The 20,085-nt window shown below is 41.8% G+C and overlaps 1 protein-coding gene across 3 annotated transcripts in view; it reads left to right on the plus strand.

Annotated features, from left to right (window-relative positions):
* LOC308531971 (myosin-8) overlaps positions 1 to 20,085 on the plus strand; it is a gene marked incomplete at its 5' end in the record, with an annotated part of 76,328 nt that overhangs the window by 15,977 nt on the left and 40,266 nt on the right. For 2 of the 3 annotated variants that reach the window (XM_081109111.1, XM_081109112.1), the window contains 12 exons: positions 521 to 639; positions 751 to 947; positions 2,206 to 2,389; positions 2,477 to 2,642; positions 2,746 to 2,870; positions 3,138 to 3,446; positions 4,037 to 4,240; positions 5,543 to 5,668; positions 5,756 to 5,926; positions 6,007 to 6,111; positions 6,214 to 6,309; positions 7,102 to 7,368. The exons of the other annotated variant lie outside the window; for it this stretch is intronic. In XM_081109111.1, the coding sequence (XP_080965237.1) occupies positions 521 to 639; positions 751 to 947; positions 2,206 to 2,389; positions 2,477 to 2,642; positions 2,746 to 2,870; positions 3,138 to 3,446; positions 4,037 to 4,240; positions 5,543 to 5,668; positions 5,756 to 5,926; positions 6,007 to 6,111; positions 6,214 to 6,309; positions 7,102 to 7,254 (1,955 nt within the window). In that variant the 3' untranslated portion in view covers positions 7,255 to 7,368. Of the gene's footprint in view, positions 1 to 520; positions 640 to 750; positions 948 to 2,205; positions 2,390 to 2,476; positions 2,643 to 2,745; positions 2,871 to 3,137; positions 3,447 to 4,036; positions 4,241 to 5,542; positions 5,669 to 5,755; positions 5,927 to 6,006; positions 6,112 to 6,213; positions 6,310 to 7,101; positions 7,369 to 20,085 lie in introns of those variants that run through there. 3 annotated transcript variants of the gene reach the window in all.

Genomic DNA, 20,085 nt, shown 5'->3' on the forward strand with positions numbered 1-20,085 from the left:
AAGCTCTTTGGGCTGGGAAAACTTTTGTTGCCTCTGAATTACTCAAAAACCCCTAAATCCTAAGATATAAAAGAAAGCTCACACATTTTTGAAAGAGCAAGAAATAAGCTTCTCAACAGCAACAAACCTTGAGTTATTCTTTCCATCAGCTCTATCTCTATATATAAAAGGCTAATATGCAAAGTGTCCCCTCAGGAGTTCAACCATGAGACTGGGAGTTCGATCGCTCACTATGACATGTGCTGGCCATCAGGGGGCAGCATAGAACATGGCTGGTGACCAGTGGCAGCGGCTGCTGCGGGGCACTGAGGGAGCGAGGGAAGGAGGAGGCAGGGAGGCCAGGAGGCGGGGAACCTGATTGGCCCTGATCGCCAACCAGGTCTAGGGACCCTATTCATGCACAAATTTCATGCACCGGGCCTCCAGTACGAAATAAGAGAGTTCTAATGTTATTTCATTCTTTAAATTATTTTTCACTTAGACAAAAGAACTAAATCACTCATGTTTTGTGATTTCACAGGTGAGTTTGCACGACAGCTAGATGAGAAAGATGCTCTGGTTTCTCAGCTATCCCGAGGCAAACAAGCATTTACACAACAGATTGAGGAATTAAAGAGACAGCTAGAAGAGGAGTCTAAGGTGAGAATTCTCCAAATGATTCTTTCAATCCCTTGAACTTTGCACTATGGAACTTTACATAGAGAATATCAATGATCAGAACATAAACTTATAAACTTTTTGGTGGTTCAGGCCAAGAATGCTCTGGCCCACGCCCTGCAGTCCTCCCGTCATGACTGTGACCTGCTGAGGGAACAATATGAGGAGGAGCAGGAAGCCAAGGCTGAGCTGCAGAGGGCAATGTCCAAGGCCAACAGTGAGGTTGCCCAGTGGAGGAACAAATACGAGACGGACGCCATCCAGCGCACAGAGGAGCTGGAGGAGGCCAAGTATGGGCTCGTAGGGTGGAGGGGTGGGGGGGAGGCAGTGGAAAAAAAACAAAATTTAAAAAACAGCAAAGGAAAATATAAAAGAAAGAGAATATTCAGGGCATAGAGATAGGTAAAAGATTTCAATCTATTTTATTGCAGAATGAGGGGTTCTACCATATTCTCCTCCTTACAGCCCCATGTATATCCATTGGAAAATGGGCCAAGACCAGAGCCCTCTCCCCATTCTGGCCTATTACAAAAGCCTCTTAATTTCTTTCCACCAAAATGAATAATTATCAGTATACCTTTCTCAATTAAGTAGATTTAATTTTTTGTTAATATAAGAAAAAACAGAGACATTGAGACTACCTGTTGCAGTTACTTTGTTATGAATATTATAATTAACACTAATCAATTTATCTCTCCCTGGAGCATTAAAATTTCAGAATAAGACTATCATACTCTTTCATCACTTAACTAACAACCAGTATCGATGAGTTTATTTAGTAATAACACACATTAGTTGTGGAATAAAACTCATGGGAGTTACACATGGGAAGAAAATAACCATTATATTTCTAGTGAAGGCAGCTTCCCTAAATATGATTTATATCAGTATTTGTTAGAACTAGATAGAATGAGAGGGCTTGGCAAGCATTTGCAGGGGAGTATTCTAGATTAAGAGTGTGGGTTGGGAGAGCAGTAAGATTGGAGGATATTTGTGGAGTGTAATAATGGAATAATATTCATTTTCTGGGCTACAAAAAGCCAGAAAGTTACTAATTGTGTGACATTAAACAAGTCACTTTGAGCTAGGTTCTTCATTTGTGAAGAGGAGCACAGATGAAAATGTAAAAGGATCTTATTCAATACTAACATTCTTTGATGATATGACTTCTGTTCATGGTTGTCACTTGTTTCCAACCTCTGCCTCACATCCTCCCATTGCTCAACCAGCTAAAGTGCTTAATCTCAATCTCTCTCTCTCTCCACCTCCTCCACCACACACACACACACACACACACACACACACACACACACACAAATGGCCTCATAAATATGTCTGAAACTCCGAGATGAAGATAAGAATTCACTGGGGAAAACAGAATTCAAGAAGAGATAAAATGGGTACTGAGGAGATATTTTAGAAAACCTTAATGATTTGTAGACATAGGAACAAAAATCATGGGAAAAATGTTTCTTAGTGAGCAGCTTTATCAAGTTGACTGCGGTAGCTTTGACGCTGCTGTGTCACTCACACTGACCTATTTCTCAGGAAAAAGCTGGCCCAGCGTCTGCAGGACGCCGAGGAACACGTAGAAGCCGTAAATGCCAAGTGTGCCTCCCTTGAGAAGACGAAGCAGCGGCTCCAGAATGAGGTGGAGGACCTCATGCTTGATGTGGAGAGATCTAATGCTGCCTGCGCAGCCCTGGACAAGAAGCAGAGGAACTTCGACAAGGTGGCCCAGCCTGCTTAACCTTTATCAATGCTTACTTGGTCTTCCTTTCTCCTGACATTGGCTGATGATTTATTTACTGCTTTTCAGATCTTATCAGAATGGAAACAGAAGCAGGAGGAAACTCAGGCTGAACTTGAGGCCTCCCAGAAGGAGTCCCGTTCTCTCAGCACTGAGCTGTTCAAGATCAAGAATGCCTACGAGGAATCCATGGACCATCTTGAAACACTAAAGAGAGAGAATAAGAATTTACAACGTGAGTCTTTATAATCATTCTATTTCAAAAATGGTAGGGAGTTATTTCTTCCCAATTTTTCATTTTTCTCAACTGAATTTGGTATTTTATTATTAAACTGTAGAGGAGATTTCTGACCTGACTGAGCAAATTGCAGAGGGAGGAAAGCATATCCATGAATTGGAGAAAATTAAAAAACAAATAGATCAAGAGAAGAGTGAACTACAGGCTGCTCTAGAGGAAGCAGAGGTACATGTTTCATTTGCTCACCGATACATTATAAATAAGTTGGAAAATTAACAGCAACGGAGATCAATCATGTTTCAAACTTTTAGGGGATAACTCATATAATTCAGTAAGAAATACTGTACTGTACCTTGGGAATGCAGAACTAGTAGGCTAAATTAAGATGTATGAAAACTTGAGTTTTTAAAATGCCTTCTTGAAGAAATAATGAACACAAAAAAGCTCTTTGAACTTTACAGTTAGGTAATCTAAATGTTGCTTTTTCAAAAGGCATCTCTTGAACATGAAGAAGGCAAAATCCTTCGCATCCAACTTGAGTTAAATCAGGTGAAATCTGAGATTGACCGGAAAATTGCTGAAAAAGATGAAGAAATTGATCAACTAAAGAGGAACCATCTCAGAGTTGTGGAGTCCATGCAGAGCACCCTAGATGCTGAGATTAGGAGCAGAAATGATGCCCTGAGGATCAAGAAGAAAATGGAGGGAGACCTTAATGAAATGGAAATCCAGCTGAACCACGCCAACCGCCAGGCTGCTGAGGCCCTGAGGAACTACAGGAACACACAAGGAATACTGAAGGTACATCAGGATAAACACACACGGTGTCATTCAGTCTGGGTGTCATTGTGTAACTCAAATTTTGATATTGTATGAGGAGTATATACCATAAACCATCCAAATAATATGATGATCAGTTGAAATTTTTATGCACACAGCTAAAAAATAGCTTAATTCTGGAAAGCCCAGGACAGAGTTCATTTTATCATCTGAAGAGAAGACAAAATGGTGACAGGTGAAGAGACAGAGGAAGTGATGAGAGAGTATTAGTTACACACTACACATAAATCACTTCATTTATCTGGACCTCATTTGTTCAATATACATAAAATGATATCATTAGATTATCTGGTATCTAAGAATACTTTGCTAATCCAAAATTTTGTAGCTTATACCACAGTACTTTTCTATGAATTGGGATAAAAAAAAATCATATTCTTTTGAATAGAACTGCTATTGTAGGCTACAAAAAAATTGTCATTAAAGGCACTTGCAGAATTTTCCTATCTAATCATACTCTAAGTTACTAAAATCAACGTGTGTACATGACCCTAAATTGGTATTTGCTTTAATTGAAGCATGAGCAAGAGTCATTTTCTCTTTCTGTGTAGGACACTCAGCTACATTTGGATGATGCCATCAGAAGCCAAGATGACCTTAAAGAACAACTAGCCATGGTTGAGCGCAGAGCTAACCTGATGCAGGCTGAGATTGAAGAGCTCAGGGCATCCCTGGAACAGACTGAGAGGAGCAGAAGGGTGGCAGAGCAAGAGCTTGTGGATGCTAATGAGCGTGTGCAACTCTTGCACACCCAGGTGAGATTTAAGACTATGGATGAATAAATGCACTCCCTGAAGCTGAAGACAATTTGAGAGAATAAGCTTGTTCACAAAGTCAGGAGTAATCTTGGCAAGGTTTTGGAATTCTGAGAATGTAGATCAGTAAAAACATTCTGGGGCCTATCTGGTTCCCAAGTATACTTATGGGCTGGCATAATCATATCAATGGGAAATATTTTGAGTTCTACAAACATTAGAAAAAGAACACAGAAGACTCTTATAAATAACCATATATACAACATTGGTGGCCATATTGTCTCTTGCAACTCTAAATGGCAAAAAGATAAGCAAATAAAAAAGAGAAAAAATAAGCCCACATAATATTTATGTATCATGTACGCACACAAAGCTAACTTTATGTGATATTTAAAAAAGCTCTTAAGTTCAAACTCATGCAAGTAATCATTACTGCTATTCAGCATTTATATGGATTTGTTACACAATAGTGGTTTCTCCTCACAATAGCAAATAAGCAGCCATTGTAGTATGCATATATTGCCATTAAAAGTGTTCACAATATAGTAAGTAAAACAAGCAACTTAAAAGTAATATATAAACATGTATTAAAAACATCCACAAGGATAAACAAAAGTGTGACAAATGGAGAGTATAATTATTCTTTGTCTCTTTTTTGCTAATTTGTATGTTCTATTATTTTTACATACATTATTATGCTGTGGCTCAGTGGTTGAGCACTGACCTATGAACCAAGAGGTCACAGTTCAATTTCTAGTCAGGGCACAAGCCCAGGATGCAGGCTCAGTACCCAGAGGGGGGCCTGCAGGAGGTAGCTGATCAATGATTCTCTCTCATCATTGATGTTTCTATCTCTCTCTCCCTCTCTCTTCCTCTCTGAAATAAAAATATATTTTTTAAAATTAAATTTTAATAGCCCTGGGTGGGCAGCTCAGTTGGTTAGAGTGTTGTCCTGATACGCCAAGGTTGGGGGTTTGATCCCTAGTCAGGGCACATATAACAATCAACCAATGAATGCATGAATAAGTGGAACAACAAATTGATGTCTCTCCTTTCTCTCTCTCTAAAGTCAATAAATTTTTTAAAAATTAAACTTTACCTGGAAGAATTCAAGAGAATTTTTAATAACAGAATAATGAGTAGAAAGAACAGAAGGCATAAACTTACAATCAACTTTTGATTTGGTTTTTATTCTGAACACTTCGTTGGCCAATAATGTATGCCTATGTGCACTAATAAAACTGGTCATATAAATATTTACAATTAAATATGCTTTTCTCCGTTCTTCTTAATTTAAAACAGAACACCAGCCTGATCAGCACCAAGAAGAAGTTGGAGACAGACATTTCCCAAATCCAGGGAGAGATGGAGGACATTGTCCAGGAAGCTCGCAACGCAGAAGAGAAGGCCAAGAAGGCCATCACTGATGTGAGCGAGATGAACTTTTGTTTTGCTGATACACACGTGCTACTTGCCATTACCACATTTCCTTATTTTCTTGATTTTACTAACCAGGCGGCCATGATGGCCGAGGAGCTGAAGAAGGAGCAGGACACCAGCACCCACCTGGAGCGGATGAAGAAGAACCTGGAGCAGACGGTGAAGGACCTGCAGCACCGTCTGGACGAGGCTGAGCAGATGGCCCTGAAGGGCGGGAAGAAGCAGATCCAGAAGCTGGAGGCCAGAGTGGGTTTCCACCACTTCATTTCCAGCCTGTTCACGCAGCTCATTACAGCCAGTTGTTGAACACCTTTGTTCTTTTCCAGGTGAGGGAGCTTGAAAACGAGGTTGATAATGAACAGAAGCGCAATGTGGAGACAGTCAAAGGTCTTCGCAAACATGAGCGAAGGGTGAAGGAGCTCACTTACCAGGTGACCAACCTCTCCATCTTTTCCAAATTTCATTTTCAAGAAAATAAAAATGAGTTATTTTCAAATAATGACACTATCTATTCGCTGTCTTTTTCATTTCAGACTGAGGAGGACCGCAAGAATGTTCTCAGGCTGCAGGACTTGGTGGACAAATTACAAGCCAAAGTCAAAGCTTATAAGAGACAAGCTGAAGAGGCTGTGAGTATCTTCAGTGAGAGAGAAAGGTTCAGGAGCAAGTCCAGGTTTTGTGGAGCCTGACGTTTACAGAATTTAAGCGGTGTTCTTTAAGGCAAAGAACATAAAATTGGGAATACAAAATTAGGTTTGAAAATGAGAATTTATTTAGAATGAGAAATTTTTATCACAAATTACTGGAGCCTTCGAGATTCGGGTTCGTTTCTTCTAAGACCTTTTTAACAATTTTCCAGACATGTTCACACAGAACTGCTTCTTGGTTACAACCCAATTCCTTCCCTGTCTATAACACTCCACAACTCCCATCTGGAAGTCCTATATTCCCAGCACTCACAGGGACCATCCAAATGAGAGCTCTGAAGTTTAAGTGTTATTTAACTTCATGATAAATCCTTCTCAGGACATTTCTTTTTCATTTGGATGCAGTTATCTTTCTTACCCTGTTAATTCAGAAACCTTCCTTAAGGCTTTCTGCACCCAATACTACCACTGTAGCTATTGTAAAAGTTTGTTTCACAGAAACAAGATTGATTCAGATTTCCTCTATGTTGATCTCCCTGTGGTCACCACAGCATCTTAAGTTTGCCAGGAAGAGTTAAGTACGAAAGATGGAACAGGGAGGTTGTAAGCAAGCCCATGTGTTCATTGAAGCGAGTATGTGGGATCCTGTGGCCCTAATAGCAGAACCTTTTGCTTTCTCATTCATGAAGCAAATTCTGTAGCTGCTTCTAGCAATAAATAAGAATCAGAAATGTCAAATGTTCTTATACTCTCTAATGCATTTTTCCCCCTCAGGAGGAACAATCCAACGCTAATCTTGCTAAATTCCGCAAACTCCAGCATGAGCTGGAGGAGGCTGAAGAGCGGGCAGACATCGCTGAGTCCCAGGTCAACAAGCTGCGGGTGAAGAGCCGCGAGGTTCACACAAAAGTTATAAGTGAAGAATAATTCATTTTAATGCTGAAAGGTGACCAAAGAAATGCACAAAATGTGAAGTTCTTTGTCACTGTCACTCACTGCTGTAATATCAGAGAAATAAAAGCTGCAGAGAATTTGCAATCTAAAAATACCTTTGTTTCTTAATTACAATTTTAGAGTGCTACTAGAACTAATTCATTTATTCAACATTTGTTAAGCTCCTACTGGGTGCAATCAGAGATGGTGACAAAAATGAAGTGGCCAATGAATTAACTTTAATAGAAGGCAAATGAATACTCTGAGAGGATGTAAGGTGTTTAATGCACCCTCAATTCCATTCAACCAATTTTAATGTGTACCAAGTATGTGTGTGTACAGAAATGAGCCGCCAGGATATGACATCATCCCTTCCTTTGAGGAGCTCAAGCCAGGGGGAGAGACAGCAATTCAAACAGATTGCAATACAATGTATTTACTCTGATTGAAGTATAAAAACAGTGTGGCAATAAAATAGAGAGAACTGCTAACCTGGGAAATCCAGAAAAACTGTGAGCTAGCTCCTAAAAGGTGAGCAGATAAGTTATTAGGTGAAAGAGAAATGGATGTAGTCATTCGAAACAGAAAATGAGCGTGAGATTTCAGAGTAGTTTAAATAGGCTCCATGAGCAAAGGGCATCAGATGAGGCCAGAGATGGAAGCTAAAACCTGGCTGTGAAGTTCATACCTGATTGCCTCATAGGAAGTGCTGGGGAGTTAGGATGGAGGAGGACAGGAAAGACCGGAGCCTGAAACGACTTCAGGAGGGCTGTAAAATGGACAAATTAGAGATGAAAGTGATAGAAATGAACAAGAATGCAGAGTGAAAGCAGGGTTCTAGTTCTAATCCTATATAATACAGAGGTAATATGCAAATTAACCCTCATGCCCTCACAGGATGGCTGCCTACGACCAGGCAGGCTGGGGGGTTAGTGAGGGACAACCAAATGACTGAACAAGCAGGCTATGTGGGACAACCAGGCTGGCAAGGGCATAGTAAGGGGTGACCAGGCCGGGGGGGGGGGGAGGGGGCAGTTAGGTGTGACCAGGCCAGCAGGGGGCAACAGTTGGGGGCGACCAGGCCGGGGGGGGGGCAGTTAGGGGCGATTAGGCTGGCAGGGGGCAGTGAGGGGCAAATAAGCCAGCAGGGGGGATGCAATTGGGAGCAACCAAGCTGGCAGGGGGGGGGGGGCAGTTGGGTGTGATTAGGATGGCAGGAGGGCAGCGAGGGACAAATAGGCCAGTAGGGGTGGGAAGTTGGGGATGACCAGGCCAGCAGAGGGGGGCAGCTAGGGGTGACCAGGCCAGAACGGGGGGCAGTTAGGAGCGACCAGGCAGACAGGCGGGTGAGCGATTAGGAGCCAGCGGTACAGGATTGTGAGAGGGATGTCCAACTGCCAGTTTAGGCCCGATCCCTAAACCGCAGTTGTACATCCCCCAAGGGGTCTCAGATTGGAGAGAGTGCAGGTTGGGCTGAGGCCACCCCCCTTCCCGTGCACGAATTTCGTGCATTGGGCCTCTAGTACTAGTATAAAGAAAGGAAGGGAAAGCACAGAAGAAGCTACACAGTGTCACAGCATTCAAACCTCCCAGTTACTTTGTGGTTATAGATTTTACTTCCTTTGGGGGAAAATAGTTTTCCTCTGAACCTCCTCCCCCTCCAAAAAAATTAAAGAACTTTTTAGATAATTATTCCTATTACCTTCTAATTTCTACATATAATTTTGCTTACCAAGGAACCTGATTTTTCTCAATAACACTCATATTTTAAGGTAGAACCAGAAACAGAAATTATTTCTTAATAGCAAAAAGAATGTGACTGTATTTTATCATAGCCATTGTCAAAGTGGTGTTTTTCTTTGATACCTTTTTAAAGTTTATAATTTGGCTTCATTGTGTGGATATGTAAAAAATAAGTTAGTAGAATACCAATTTATTCATTTACAGTGATGGCCATACTTTTCTAATGAGGGGGCTGCTTGAGGGAATCTCCTTCCCCAGTGTAGGAATCCTAATTAGTAATAAAAAGCCTGCTTCATGAGAAGAGTATTTAAAGGGGATAAAAAATAATTATAAGGAATATTCCACCTAGGCCATAATGAAGACTAATGAAATATCTTGCCTAGAATAGGCGTGTATTACCAGATTTTAATTAAACTCTGTAGAGCTAACCTATTGACCTCAAAAGCACTGGGCAATTGCTTTCTTATTCTGTCTCCTAACTATTTAAATAATTGCTTATGCAGACAGATAAGATTTAATTATATACAGGTCAATTATTCTGGAATCCTGATTAAAGCAGAAAGGACTCAGAGTCACAGCTATTTTGATTAATATTCTTCCTCACAGATTAAGTGATTTATAGACTTAATTCCTTATCTCTTATAATAAAACCATTCATGATAATATAGAAATACTTATAATACTCTTTGCCTTTGTTTTCCCTTTTGGATTAATCCTCACCCAAGGATATTTTTTCCATTGATTTTTTAGAGAGAGCTGAAGGGAGGGATGGGGAGGGAAAAGAAAAACATGGATGTGAGAGACACATTGATTGGTTGCTTCCTGCACACATCCTGACTGGGAATGGGAACCAATTTGCAACCCAGATACGTGCCCTGGACTGGGACTCTAACTCGGGAGCCTTAGGTGCACTGGCCAACACTCTAACCATTGAGCACACTGGCCAGGCCTTTTGCTTTTTCTTTAATTGATATGAGGGATCACTGAGATTTGGGAACTGTTTCTGACCTATTAATTTTAGGTATGAGAACCCAAACAGGATACATGCAAGGAAAAGGCAGGAGGCTGTTTCCAAGAACAACACTGATTAGGAATAAGGGAGATAGTTTAAGTCTTACTCCTCCCTGATAAGTAGCACTGGAAGAAGATTGTGAAATGTTACAAAGGCAAGAAACTTTTTCTCTAACTTACAGATAAATCTATTTAAAATGTATACACAGAAAAAATTGATACTTAGGAATAAATTTAACCAAAGAGGTAAAAGACTTGTACTAGGAAAATTACAACACATTGAAAAAAGTGATAGAGGAAGATATAAACAAGTGGAAGAATATACCATGTTCATGGCTTGGTAGCATTAATTTCATTAAAATGTCTATACTATCCAAAGCAACCTATAGACTCAATGCGACCCCTATTAAATTACCAATGGCATATTTCACAGATCTAGAAAAAAGACTCCAAAAATTTATATGAAACCAAAAAAGACTCCAAATAGCCACAGCAATTTTGAGAAAGAAGAACAAAGTTGGAGGGATCACAATACCAGATATCAACTTATACTACAAAGCCACTGTAATCAAAGCCTGGTACTGGCACAAAAACAGGCATATAGATCAATGGAACAGAACAGAGGACCCAGAAATTGACCTAAGACATTACACTTAATATTTGACAAAGGAGGCAAGAACATACAATGGAGTCAAGACAGTCGCTTCAATAAATGGTGCTGGGAAAAGCGGACAGATACATAAAAAAAAAAAAAATGAAACTAGACCACCAACTTACATTGTACATAAAAATAAACTCAAAATGGATAGAAGACTTAAATGTAAGTTGGGAAACCATAAAAATCCTAGAAGAAATCATAGGCAACAAAATCTCAGACATCTCTCAAAGCAATATGTTTATGGATACATCTCCTAGGGCAAAAGAAACTAAGGAGAAAATAAACAAGTAGGACTACATCAAAAGAAAAAGCTTCTGCACAGCAAACTATCAACAAAACAAAAAGGGAGCCCAGTATATGGGAGAACATATTTGGCAACGATACATCACATAAAGGATTAATATCCAAAATACACAAGAAACTCATACAACTTAACAAAAGGAAGATAAACAATCCAATTAAAAAATGGGCAAAGGACCTAAATAGACCCCTCTCTCAAGCTGACATACAGATGGCCAAGAGACATATGAAAAAATGCTCAAATTAACTGATCATCAGAGAGATGCAAATTAAAATGATAATGAGGTATCACCTCACACCTGTCAACAAATCAACAAATGACAAGTGCTGGTGAGGATGTGGAGAAAAGGGAACCCTAGTACACTGCTGGTGGGAATGCAGACTGGTGCAGCCACAATGGAAAACGGTATGGGGTTTCCTCAAAAAATTAAATATGGAACTGCCATTTGACCCAGTGATCCCACTTCTAGGAATATATCATAAGAAACCAGAATCACCATTCAGAAAGAATACATGTATCCCCATGCTCATAGCAGCACAATTTACAATAGCTAAGATCTGGAAGCAGCCCAAGTGCCCATCAGTAGATGAGTGGATAAAAAAGCTATAGTACATTTATACCATGGAATACTATCTTACCTAAAAATAGACAAACGTGTAAATTGACCGTACCTTTGCTATGCTAACCAGCCAATCAGGAGAGTATGCATATTACCCTAACAAAGATGGCGGTTAATTTGCATACATAAGCTCCAAGCGGTGGAGCGAAGCCTGACAACCTGGGGGCGGAGCAGCGCTGCCAACCCTGGGGCCATGAGGCTTCACTGCGCCGCCGGCTCCAGGGCCAGCTCCGGCTGGAGCCCGGCCAGAGTGAAGGCCTGGGTTCCAGGTGCCAGAGGAAAACCGGTGCCAGCAGCCAGGGGAAAGGAAGGCCTATTGCATGAATCTCTTCGTGCAACAGGCCTCCAGTGTAGCAATAAAAAAAAAAGATCTCCTACCCTTTGAGACAGTATAGAGGGATCTGTACAGCTTTACGCTAAGCAAAATAAGCCAATCAGAGAAAGATAAGTATCACAAGACCTCACTCATATGTGGACTCTAATGAACAAAATAAACTGTTGAACAAAATAGATCCAGAGACATAGAAGCATAAAGCAGATTGTGAAATGTCAGAAGAAATGTGGGGGTGGGTAGGTGGGTGGGTGGAAGAGATCAACCAAAGAACTTGTATGCATATTTGCATAACCCATGGACACAGATTAAAGGATGGTGGAGGCCTGGGGCGAACGGTGGGGGTGGGGTATAAAAGGTCAATGAGGGAAAAAGGGAACATATATAATACTTTCAACAATAAATATTAAAACAAAATATCATGCTTAATAATGAAATTGTGAAGACTTTCTTTTTAAGGTTGGGACTAAGGAGAGGATATCCATTTTCAACACTTCTATCTAACTACACTGGAGGTTCCAGCTTATGCAATAAGGCAAGAAAAAATAAAAGGCACAAAATCTGAGAAAAAAAAGAAGTAAAAGTGTCTTTATTTGCAGATGACAAAGTTATATAAATATAGTATTTAAATAAGTCTACAAAAACTATTTAATCCAAGAAGTAAATTGAGCATGTATCAAATTATAAGGTCAATATGTAAAAATAAACTGTATTTTTGCCTGGCCTGGTGGTTCATTTGTTTGGGCATCATCCCATATACCAAGAAAGGTTGCCAGTTTGATTCCCAGTCGGGGCACATACCTAGGTTGGGGTTCAATCTGTGGTCAGAGCACAAATGGGAGGCAACCAATCAATGTTTCTGTCTCTCACATCAATGTTTCTCTGATTCTCTCTCTCCCTCTCCCTCTCTCTCTCTTTCAAAACAAAACCCATATCCTAGGGTAAAGATTAAAAAATAATAATAAACAAATAACTTGTATTTTTATATTAACAGAAAACAATTAGAAAAATAAAAATTTAAAAATCAATACCATTTACAATAGTATCAAAAATACCACCATATATTCTAGGACTAAACATAAGAAATGTAAAACTACCTCTACAGTGAAAACTACAAATCATTACTGAGAGAGAGTAAAGAAGATCTAAGTCAATTATATACACACATACATTTATATGTAAATACTAGAGGCCCAGTGCACTAAATTCATGCATGGGGGCGGGCAGGGGGGAGGTCACTCAGCCCGACCTGTACCCTCTCATATCTGGGAGCCCTCAGGGGATGTCCTACTGATGGCTTAGGCCCACTTCCTGTGGTTCTCTGCTGTCTGTGGGCCCGCTTGGCCGCTCCCAGGTCGCCACCAGCGACGGCCAAGCAGGCCCTGCTCTCAGCAGCCGCCCCCCCCCAGGACTGGAGGACTCCAGCAGGGCTGAGAGGACTGGGCACCACCATCTTGTGGCTATGGGTGCTGCCATCTTTGTGTTGGAGTGATGGTTATTTTGCATATTACTCTTTTATTAGATAGGATTCAAACAGACATATATATCCATACATATAACATAAGGGGGAAGAGAGATACCATTTTGTTGGATTGAAAGACTCAATATTGTAAATCTTTCAATTCTCCACAAATTGATCTAAATATTTAATGTAACCCAAATCAAAATACCATTAGGCATTTTTTTGAGAAACTTTCAAGCTGATATTAAAATACATACGATATATAAAGAACCTAAAATAGTCAAAGCACTCTTGAAAAAGAAGTACAGGTAAAGGACTTAGTCAACAGATTTATTTATTTTTTTAATCCGTATCCAAGGCTATTTTTTCCACTGATTTTTAGAAAGAGTGGAAGGGAGAGGGAGAGACAGAGAGAAACACCAATGTGAGATAGACACTTCAATTGGTTGCTTCCAGCATGCCCCCAACCAGGGCCGGAAGCCTGTAATCAAGGTACAAGCCCTTGACCGGAATCAAACCCAGGACCCTTCAGACTGCAGGCCGATGCTCTATCCACTGAGTCAAACAAGATAGGGCCTTACTCAACAGATTTTTAAACTTATTATAAAGCTACAGTAATTAAGAAAGTGTGGTATTAGCATAAGGGTAGAAAAAATATAGACTGAAGGAACGCAATCTATATATTCTATCTAATAAAAGAGAAACATGGTAATTGGCATACGACCGCTACCCTTCCCACTGGCTAATCAGGGAGATATGCAAATTAACTGCCAGCCAAGATGGCGGCTGGCAGCCAGGCAGCTTGAAACTAACATGAGGCTTGCTTGCTTCAGTGACGGAGGACTCCAACGTTCCCCGCCTGCCTTGCCGGCCTCTGAGCTTGCAGTTTAAGAAACACTGTAACAAACACAGAAGCTAAACAAAACCCCAGAAACCAGATTTCAGCCGGCTGGGATCTCAGAGCTGGAGTTGATACAGAGTTTCAATTATAGAACCTAAACAAACCAGATACCTGTTTTCAGCAGCAGAGGCCTCAGAGCTGGAGCCAGAGCTAAACCTGGCCCAGAATGAAAAAAGAAAAAGAAAAAAAGGAGCAGTTGGGAGCTTCAGTAGGCCTGAAAACAGCCCTCAGCCCCTCACCCAGACTGGCCAGGCACCCCAGTGGGGACCCCCACCCTGAAGGGTGTGTGACCAGCTGCAAACAGCCATCATCCCCTCATCAGGCTGGCCAGGCACCCCTGTGGGGACCCCCACCCTGATCCAGGACACCCTTCAGGGCAAACCAGCCAGCCCCACCCATGCACCAGGCCTCTATCCTATATAGTAAAAGAGTAATATGCCTCCCAGCACCGGGATCAGCAGAGCTGTGAGGCCTCCAAGCACCGGGATCAGCATGACAGGGGGCAGTGGCCAAACCCCCTGATAGCCCTGCGGCTCTGTGTGACAGGGGGCAGGGCCACAACCTCCCTATCCTCCCTGCTCTGTATGGGACAGGTGAAGGCGCCCCAACCCCCTGATCAGCCCTGCTCTGTGCCTGATGGGGGGAGCTCCCAACCCCCTGATCGCCCTGCGGCTCTGTGTGTGACAGGGTACGGCGCCCCGACTCCCTGATCGGCCCTGCTCTATGTGTGACAGGGTGCGGAGCCCCAACCCCACCCCCGCCACCCCCCCACGGGCCCTGCTCTGTGTGTGACGGGGTAGAGCCATAACCTCCCCATTGGCCCTGCCCTGAGTGTGACAGTGGCGGCGCCCCAACCCCCTGATCGGTCCTGCTCTGTGGGTGATAGAGGGGAGCGCCCCAACCCCTCCCCCAAGGGCCCTGCTCTGTGTGTGATGGGGTAGAGCCATAACCTCCCCATCGGCCCTGCCCTGAGTGTGAGAGTGGCGGTGCCCCAACCCCCTGATTGGCCCTGCTCTGTGGGTGATAGAGGGTAGAGCCCCAACCCCCTGATCCGCCCTGCCCTGAGTGTGACAGGGGGCGGTGCCCCAACTCCCCTATCGGCCTTACTCTGTGAGTGACAGGGGGGAGCTCCTCAACCCCCTGATCGGCCCTGCTATGTGCCTGATAGGGGGGAGCTCCCCAACCCCTTAATTGACCCTGCTCTGTGCGTGACAGGGTACGGAGCCCCAACCCCCCTGATGGGCCCTGCTCTGCGCGTGACAGGGGGCAGTGCCCCAACCCCCTGATGGGCCCTGCTCTGTGCATGACAGGGTACGGAGCCCCAACCCCCCTGATGGGCCCTGCTCTGTGCGTGACAGGGGGTGGCACCGCAATGGTCTCATCGACCCTGCCTTGAGTGTGACAGGGGGCGGTGCCCCAACCCCCCAATCGGCCCTACCCTGAGCGTGACTGCGGGTGGCATCACAACCTCCCAACCTCCCCTGCTCTGTGCATGACAGGGGAAGGTGCCCCAACTCCCCAATCGGCCCTGCTCTGAGCCTGACCAGGGGCTGCACCTAGGGATTGGGCCTGCCCTCTGCCACCCGGGAGCAGGCCTAAGCCAGCAGGTCATTATCTCCCAAGGGGTCCCAGACTGCGAGAGGGCACAGGCCGGGCTGAGGGACCCCCCCTCCCCGCCGAGTGCACAAATTTTTGTGCACCGGGCCTCTAGTCTATATATATAAAAGTCTAAGCGACTGGCCAACCGGCCAACTGGTTGACTGTCTGGTAGCTATGATGTACAATAACCACCCGGGGGCAGATGCTCAATGCACAGGCATGGAAACATGGAACAGACTGATGAATCTCAGAGGGAAGGTGGGAGGGGGGAGGGCAGGAAGAGATTAATCAAAGATCTTATATGCATACTAGAGACCCATTCACTGATTCATGCACCGGTGGGGTCCCTAGGCCTGGCCTGTGCCCTCTCGCAATCCAGGACCCCTCAGGGGATGTCAGAGAGCCGGTTTCGGCCTGATCCCCGCAGGCCAGGCCGAGGGACCCCACCGGTGCATGAATCCATGCACTGAGCCTGTAGTAATAGAGAATTTGGAAATAAATTCACTATATATACAGACAAATAACTTTTTACTAAGTTGCCAATGCAATTCCAACGTGGAAAGAAAAGTCTTTGCAATAAATGATGCTTGACTGATTAGACATTCGTATGGGAAAAATAACTCATATCATATACAATAATTAACTCAATAGTGATAACAAACGTAAATGTAAATCCTAAAATTATAAATCTTCTGAAAGAAAACAGAAGCATATCTTTGTGATCCTGGGCAAAAATTCTTAAGCAGAACACAATAAGCACAAATACAAAAGAAAATAATGAACTTGTACTCTTCAAAACTAAAACTACTACTAACCAAACCACTGTTAAGAACATAAAAAGGGCCCAAGCTGGTTTGGCTCAGTAGGTAGTGTCAGCCTGCAGCCTGAAGGGTCCTGGGTTCAATTTAGGTCAAGGGCATGTACCTTGATTGGTTGCAGGCTCAATCCACGGCCCTGATGAGAGGCCAATCCCCCTCCCTTCAACACCCTCTAAAAATCCATGAAAAAATATCCTCAGGTGAGGATTAAAAAAATAAAAAGAACATAAAAAGGCAAACCACAGGCTGGGAGAAAATATATGCAATGCATATATGCAACAAATGTCTTTACTGTATATGAAAAACATGTATAAAACATTAAGAAAAAGAAAATAATCCAGTATAAAGGAACAAAAGACTTTGACAGACACTTTCACAAAGAAGATATGTGAAGGTCCAATAATCATATTAAAAGATGCTCAATATCACTGGTATAGAGGATACAGATTAAACCAGGAAATTCCAGTACAATCTATAAAAATGGCCAAAATCATAAAGGCTGACAATTACAAATGTTGGCAAGGATGCTGGGCAATGACATCTCTCATATATTGCAACTCTTATTTTTAAATTGTTTGACCATTCCTTATAAATTAAATACACAACTATGTACCTTGTGATATAGCAATTCTATTCCTTTGGTATTTAACCGAAAGAAATGAAAGGTATGTCCACAAAATGAAGAATATCCATCAGCAAAAGAATAGATGAACACAATATGGTATATCCTCACAATGGAATACTACTCACCAATAAGAAGAAGAAATGAACTATGTGCAATAACCTAGATGAATCTAAATAACATTCCTCTTTGGCATCTTATGAAAGGCAAGTTGTTCCCTTTGTCTGAGGATGAGATAATTAGAGTTTCATATTAGAAAAAGTAGGGATGCCCTAAGTGGCTGTTATTCCTCTGCTTTTCCTCACGGGAGAGATAAAATAGAGAAACTGTAGGGCAGAGGGAATCTTAAGAATTGTAAGCTAATTTTTGGCGAGGGTTCACAGAGCAAAAGGATCATTAGAAACAGTAACCTTATGCCGTCCCTGGCTTAATTGTAAGCAGACACCAGTAAGAAGAGCATGGACAAGGGGTATAAGCCAGACCTTGGAGAAGCTTTACTCTGAGATAAAAGAAATGAGTTGTCACTCAAGAATTGTGTAAAAGATATCTGCACACTGGAAAAGGGTTGGAATATACCAATATGCGTTAGCAAAATATACCTCAACGTTTAGTTTTCTTATATATATTGTCCACTAAAACTCTGTACTTCATTGTTTATTGTTATTTTAAGTAAGTTTTTTCATTTACAAGGTTCTACCTTAAAGAAAACAAGTGGAAAATGCATTATGTTGATCCAAGCCTCAGATTAAAGTAAGTGTCAGGTTTCAACCACTGACCCTATAATCAGATCACCACCACTTAACAGGTGGCCACTTAATACAGATAAAGTAACTGAATGGGCATTTAAGTTGTTTCCAAAGTTTTGCTATTAGGAGACGTGCTAAATGCACAGCCTTGGCATACCTTCTTGTTCTTCTGTGCTTCTGTAGGAAAGACAGCAAGAAGGGAAATTACTGAAATTTTAAATTTCAAAAGATGCAATACATTGACCTGGAATTTACACCCTTATCTATAGCATATGAGAGCATCCACTCTCCCACACCACCGTTTGCTACTATCAATTTTTTTTTTCGTCAACCTGATGTGTTAAATATACTAGTTGTTATTTGATCTTGACCTCCTGAAATTATGTTTTCAAATTTATTGCCCATTTATATTGTCACTTCTACCAATTGCCTTTTGGCTATTTCTTCTATTTACATGTATCTCCCTTCCTTCTTGATTTAAGAATTTGCTTTGTCTTAATGCTTAAGACTTTAATTCATCTAGAACTTATTTTTGCAAATGGTGTCAGGCAAGAACCTAATTTAATATTTTTGAAATTATAAGTCTCAACCTTCCTTTGCCCCCTAGTAATTTGAAACCTTTATAATACACTAAACTGCCATCCCTGCAAGAACCCATTTTGATTTACTTGTCTTCGTCAACTCTAATTTTACACTGTTTTAATTACCATATTTCTAAAATATGCTTAATGTCAAATAGGGTTGCTTGTTATTTCAACGTCTGATAAAAGCTTATTATTCCCTTAAACTTGTGTTCTTCTACTACAAATTCTAATGTCGCAATTCCCAATCAAGTTGTGTTTCTAAGCTGTCTTTTGTGTTTCTAAGCTGACTTTTAAGTCTGTTCCCTTCCCATGAAAAATTACCCCCAACCTCAAAAGATTCAGTTTATTTTTTGCTTTCTTGGGGTAAATAAATTTAAATGATTCTTGAACTTCTAAAATTATTTCTATTTCACCAGCAGCAAGCACAGTCAAGCCTACAACATAAATACCTCTTGATTTCATGCCTCTCTTTTCTTTTCCAAGAGCTGTTGGCATAGTTCAGGTCCTCAACTCTTTCCTAAAATAGTACAACAACTGCTTAAGTAGGTTCTTTATCTCTGTCTCACTCCTCCAATTCATCTTCCACGCTGCTACCACAGTTGTGTCTAAAACGCAGATCTTATGATATCAGTTCCTTGTTTAAAAGACTCCAGTGATATCCTATGACTCACAGTGACAAAGGTCTACTTCTTACATGATTTTAAATAGACTGGTAATAGCCAATATTTAAAAATACATTCTACATTGCCAGATAACTGTGCTAAATGCTTTACATACATTTCTCATTAAATACATTTATTCTGTGAGGTGGCAAAAAATTATTATTTTCCTTTAACAAAAGAACTGAGGCTTACAGAAGTTAGGTGACTTGCCTAAAATCATACAAAATAACATCTGGCTAGTCACATTGATATTTAAAACATGGTGCACACCATAAAAACAATTCCAGCTAGTTTGCTGCTTCTCAAGCATACCTACCAAAAGAGGATCTCATAATGGAGATATATATATATATATACATATGTGTATATATATATATACATATGTGTATATATATATATATATATATATATATATATGTATATATATGTGTGTGTGTGTGTGTCACACACACACACACATATACACACTAGAGGCCCGGTGTACAAAAATTTGTGCACTCGGCGGGGGGGAGGGGGTGTCCCTCAGCCCGGCCTGTGCCCTCTCACAGTCTGGGACCCCTGAGGAGATAAAGACCTGCTGGCTTAGGCCTGCTCCCGGGTGGCAGAGGGCAGGCCCAATCCCTAGGTGCAGCCCCTGGTCGGGCTCAGAGCAAGGCTGATTGGGGAGTTGGGGCGCCTTCCCCTGTCATGCACAGAGCAGGACAGATCAGGAGGTTGCGATGCCACCCTCAGTCACGCTCAGGGTAGGGCCGATTGGGGGGTTGGGGC

The sequence above is a fragment of the Myotis nattereri genome, assembly GCF_964212035.1.
Source record: "Myotis nattereri genome assembly, chromosome: 16".
NCBI classification, from domain to species: domain Eukaryota; kingdom Metazoa; phylum Chordata; class Mammalia; order Chiroptera; family Vespertilionidae; genus Myotis; species Myotis nattereri.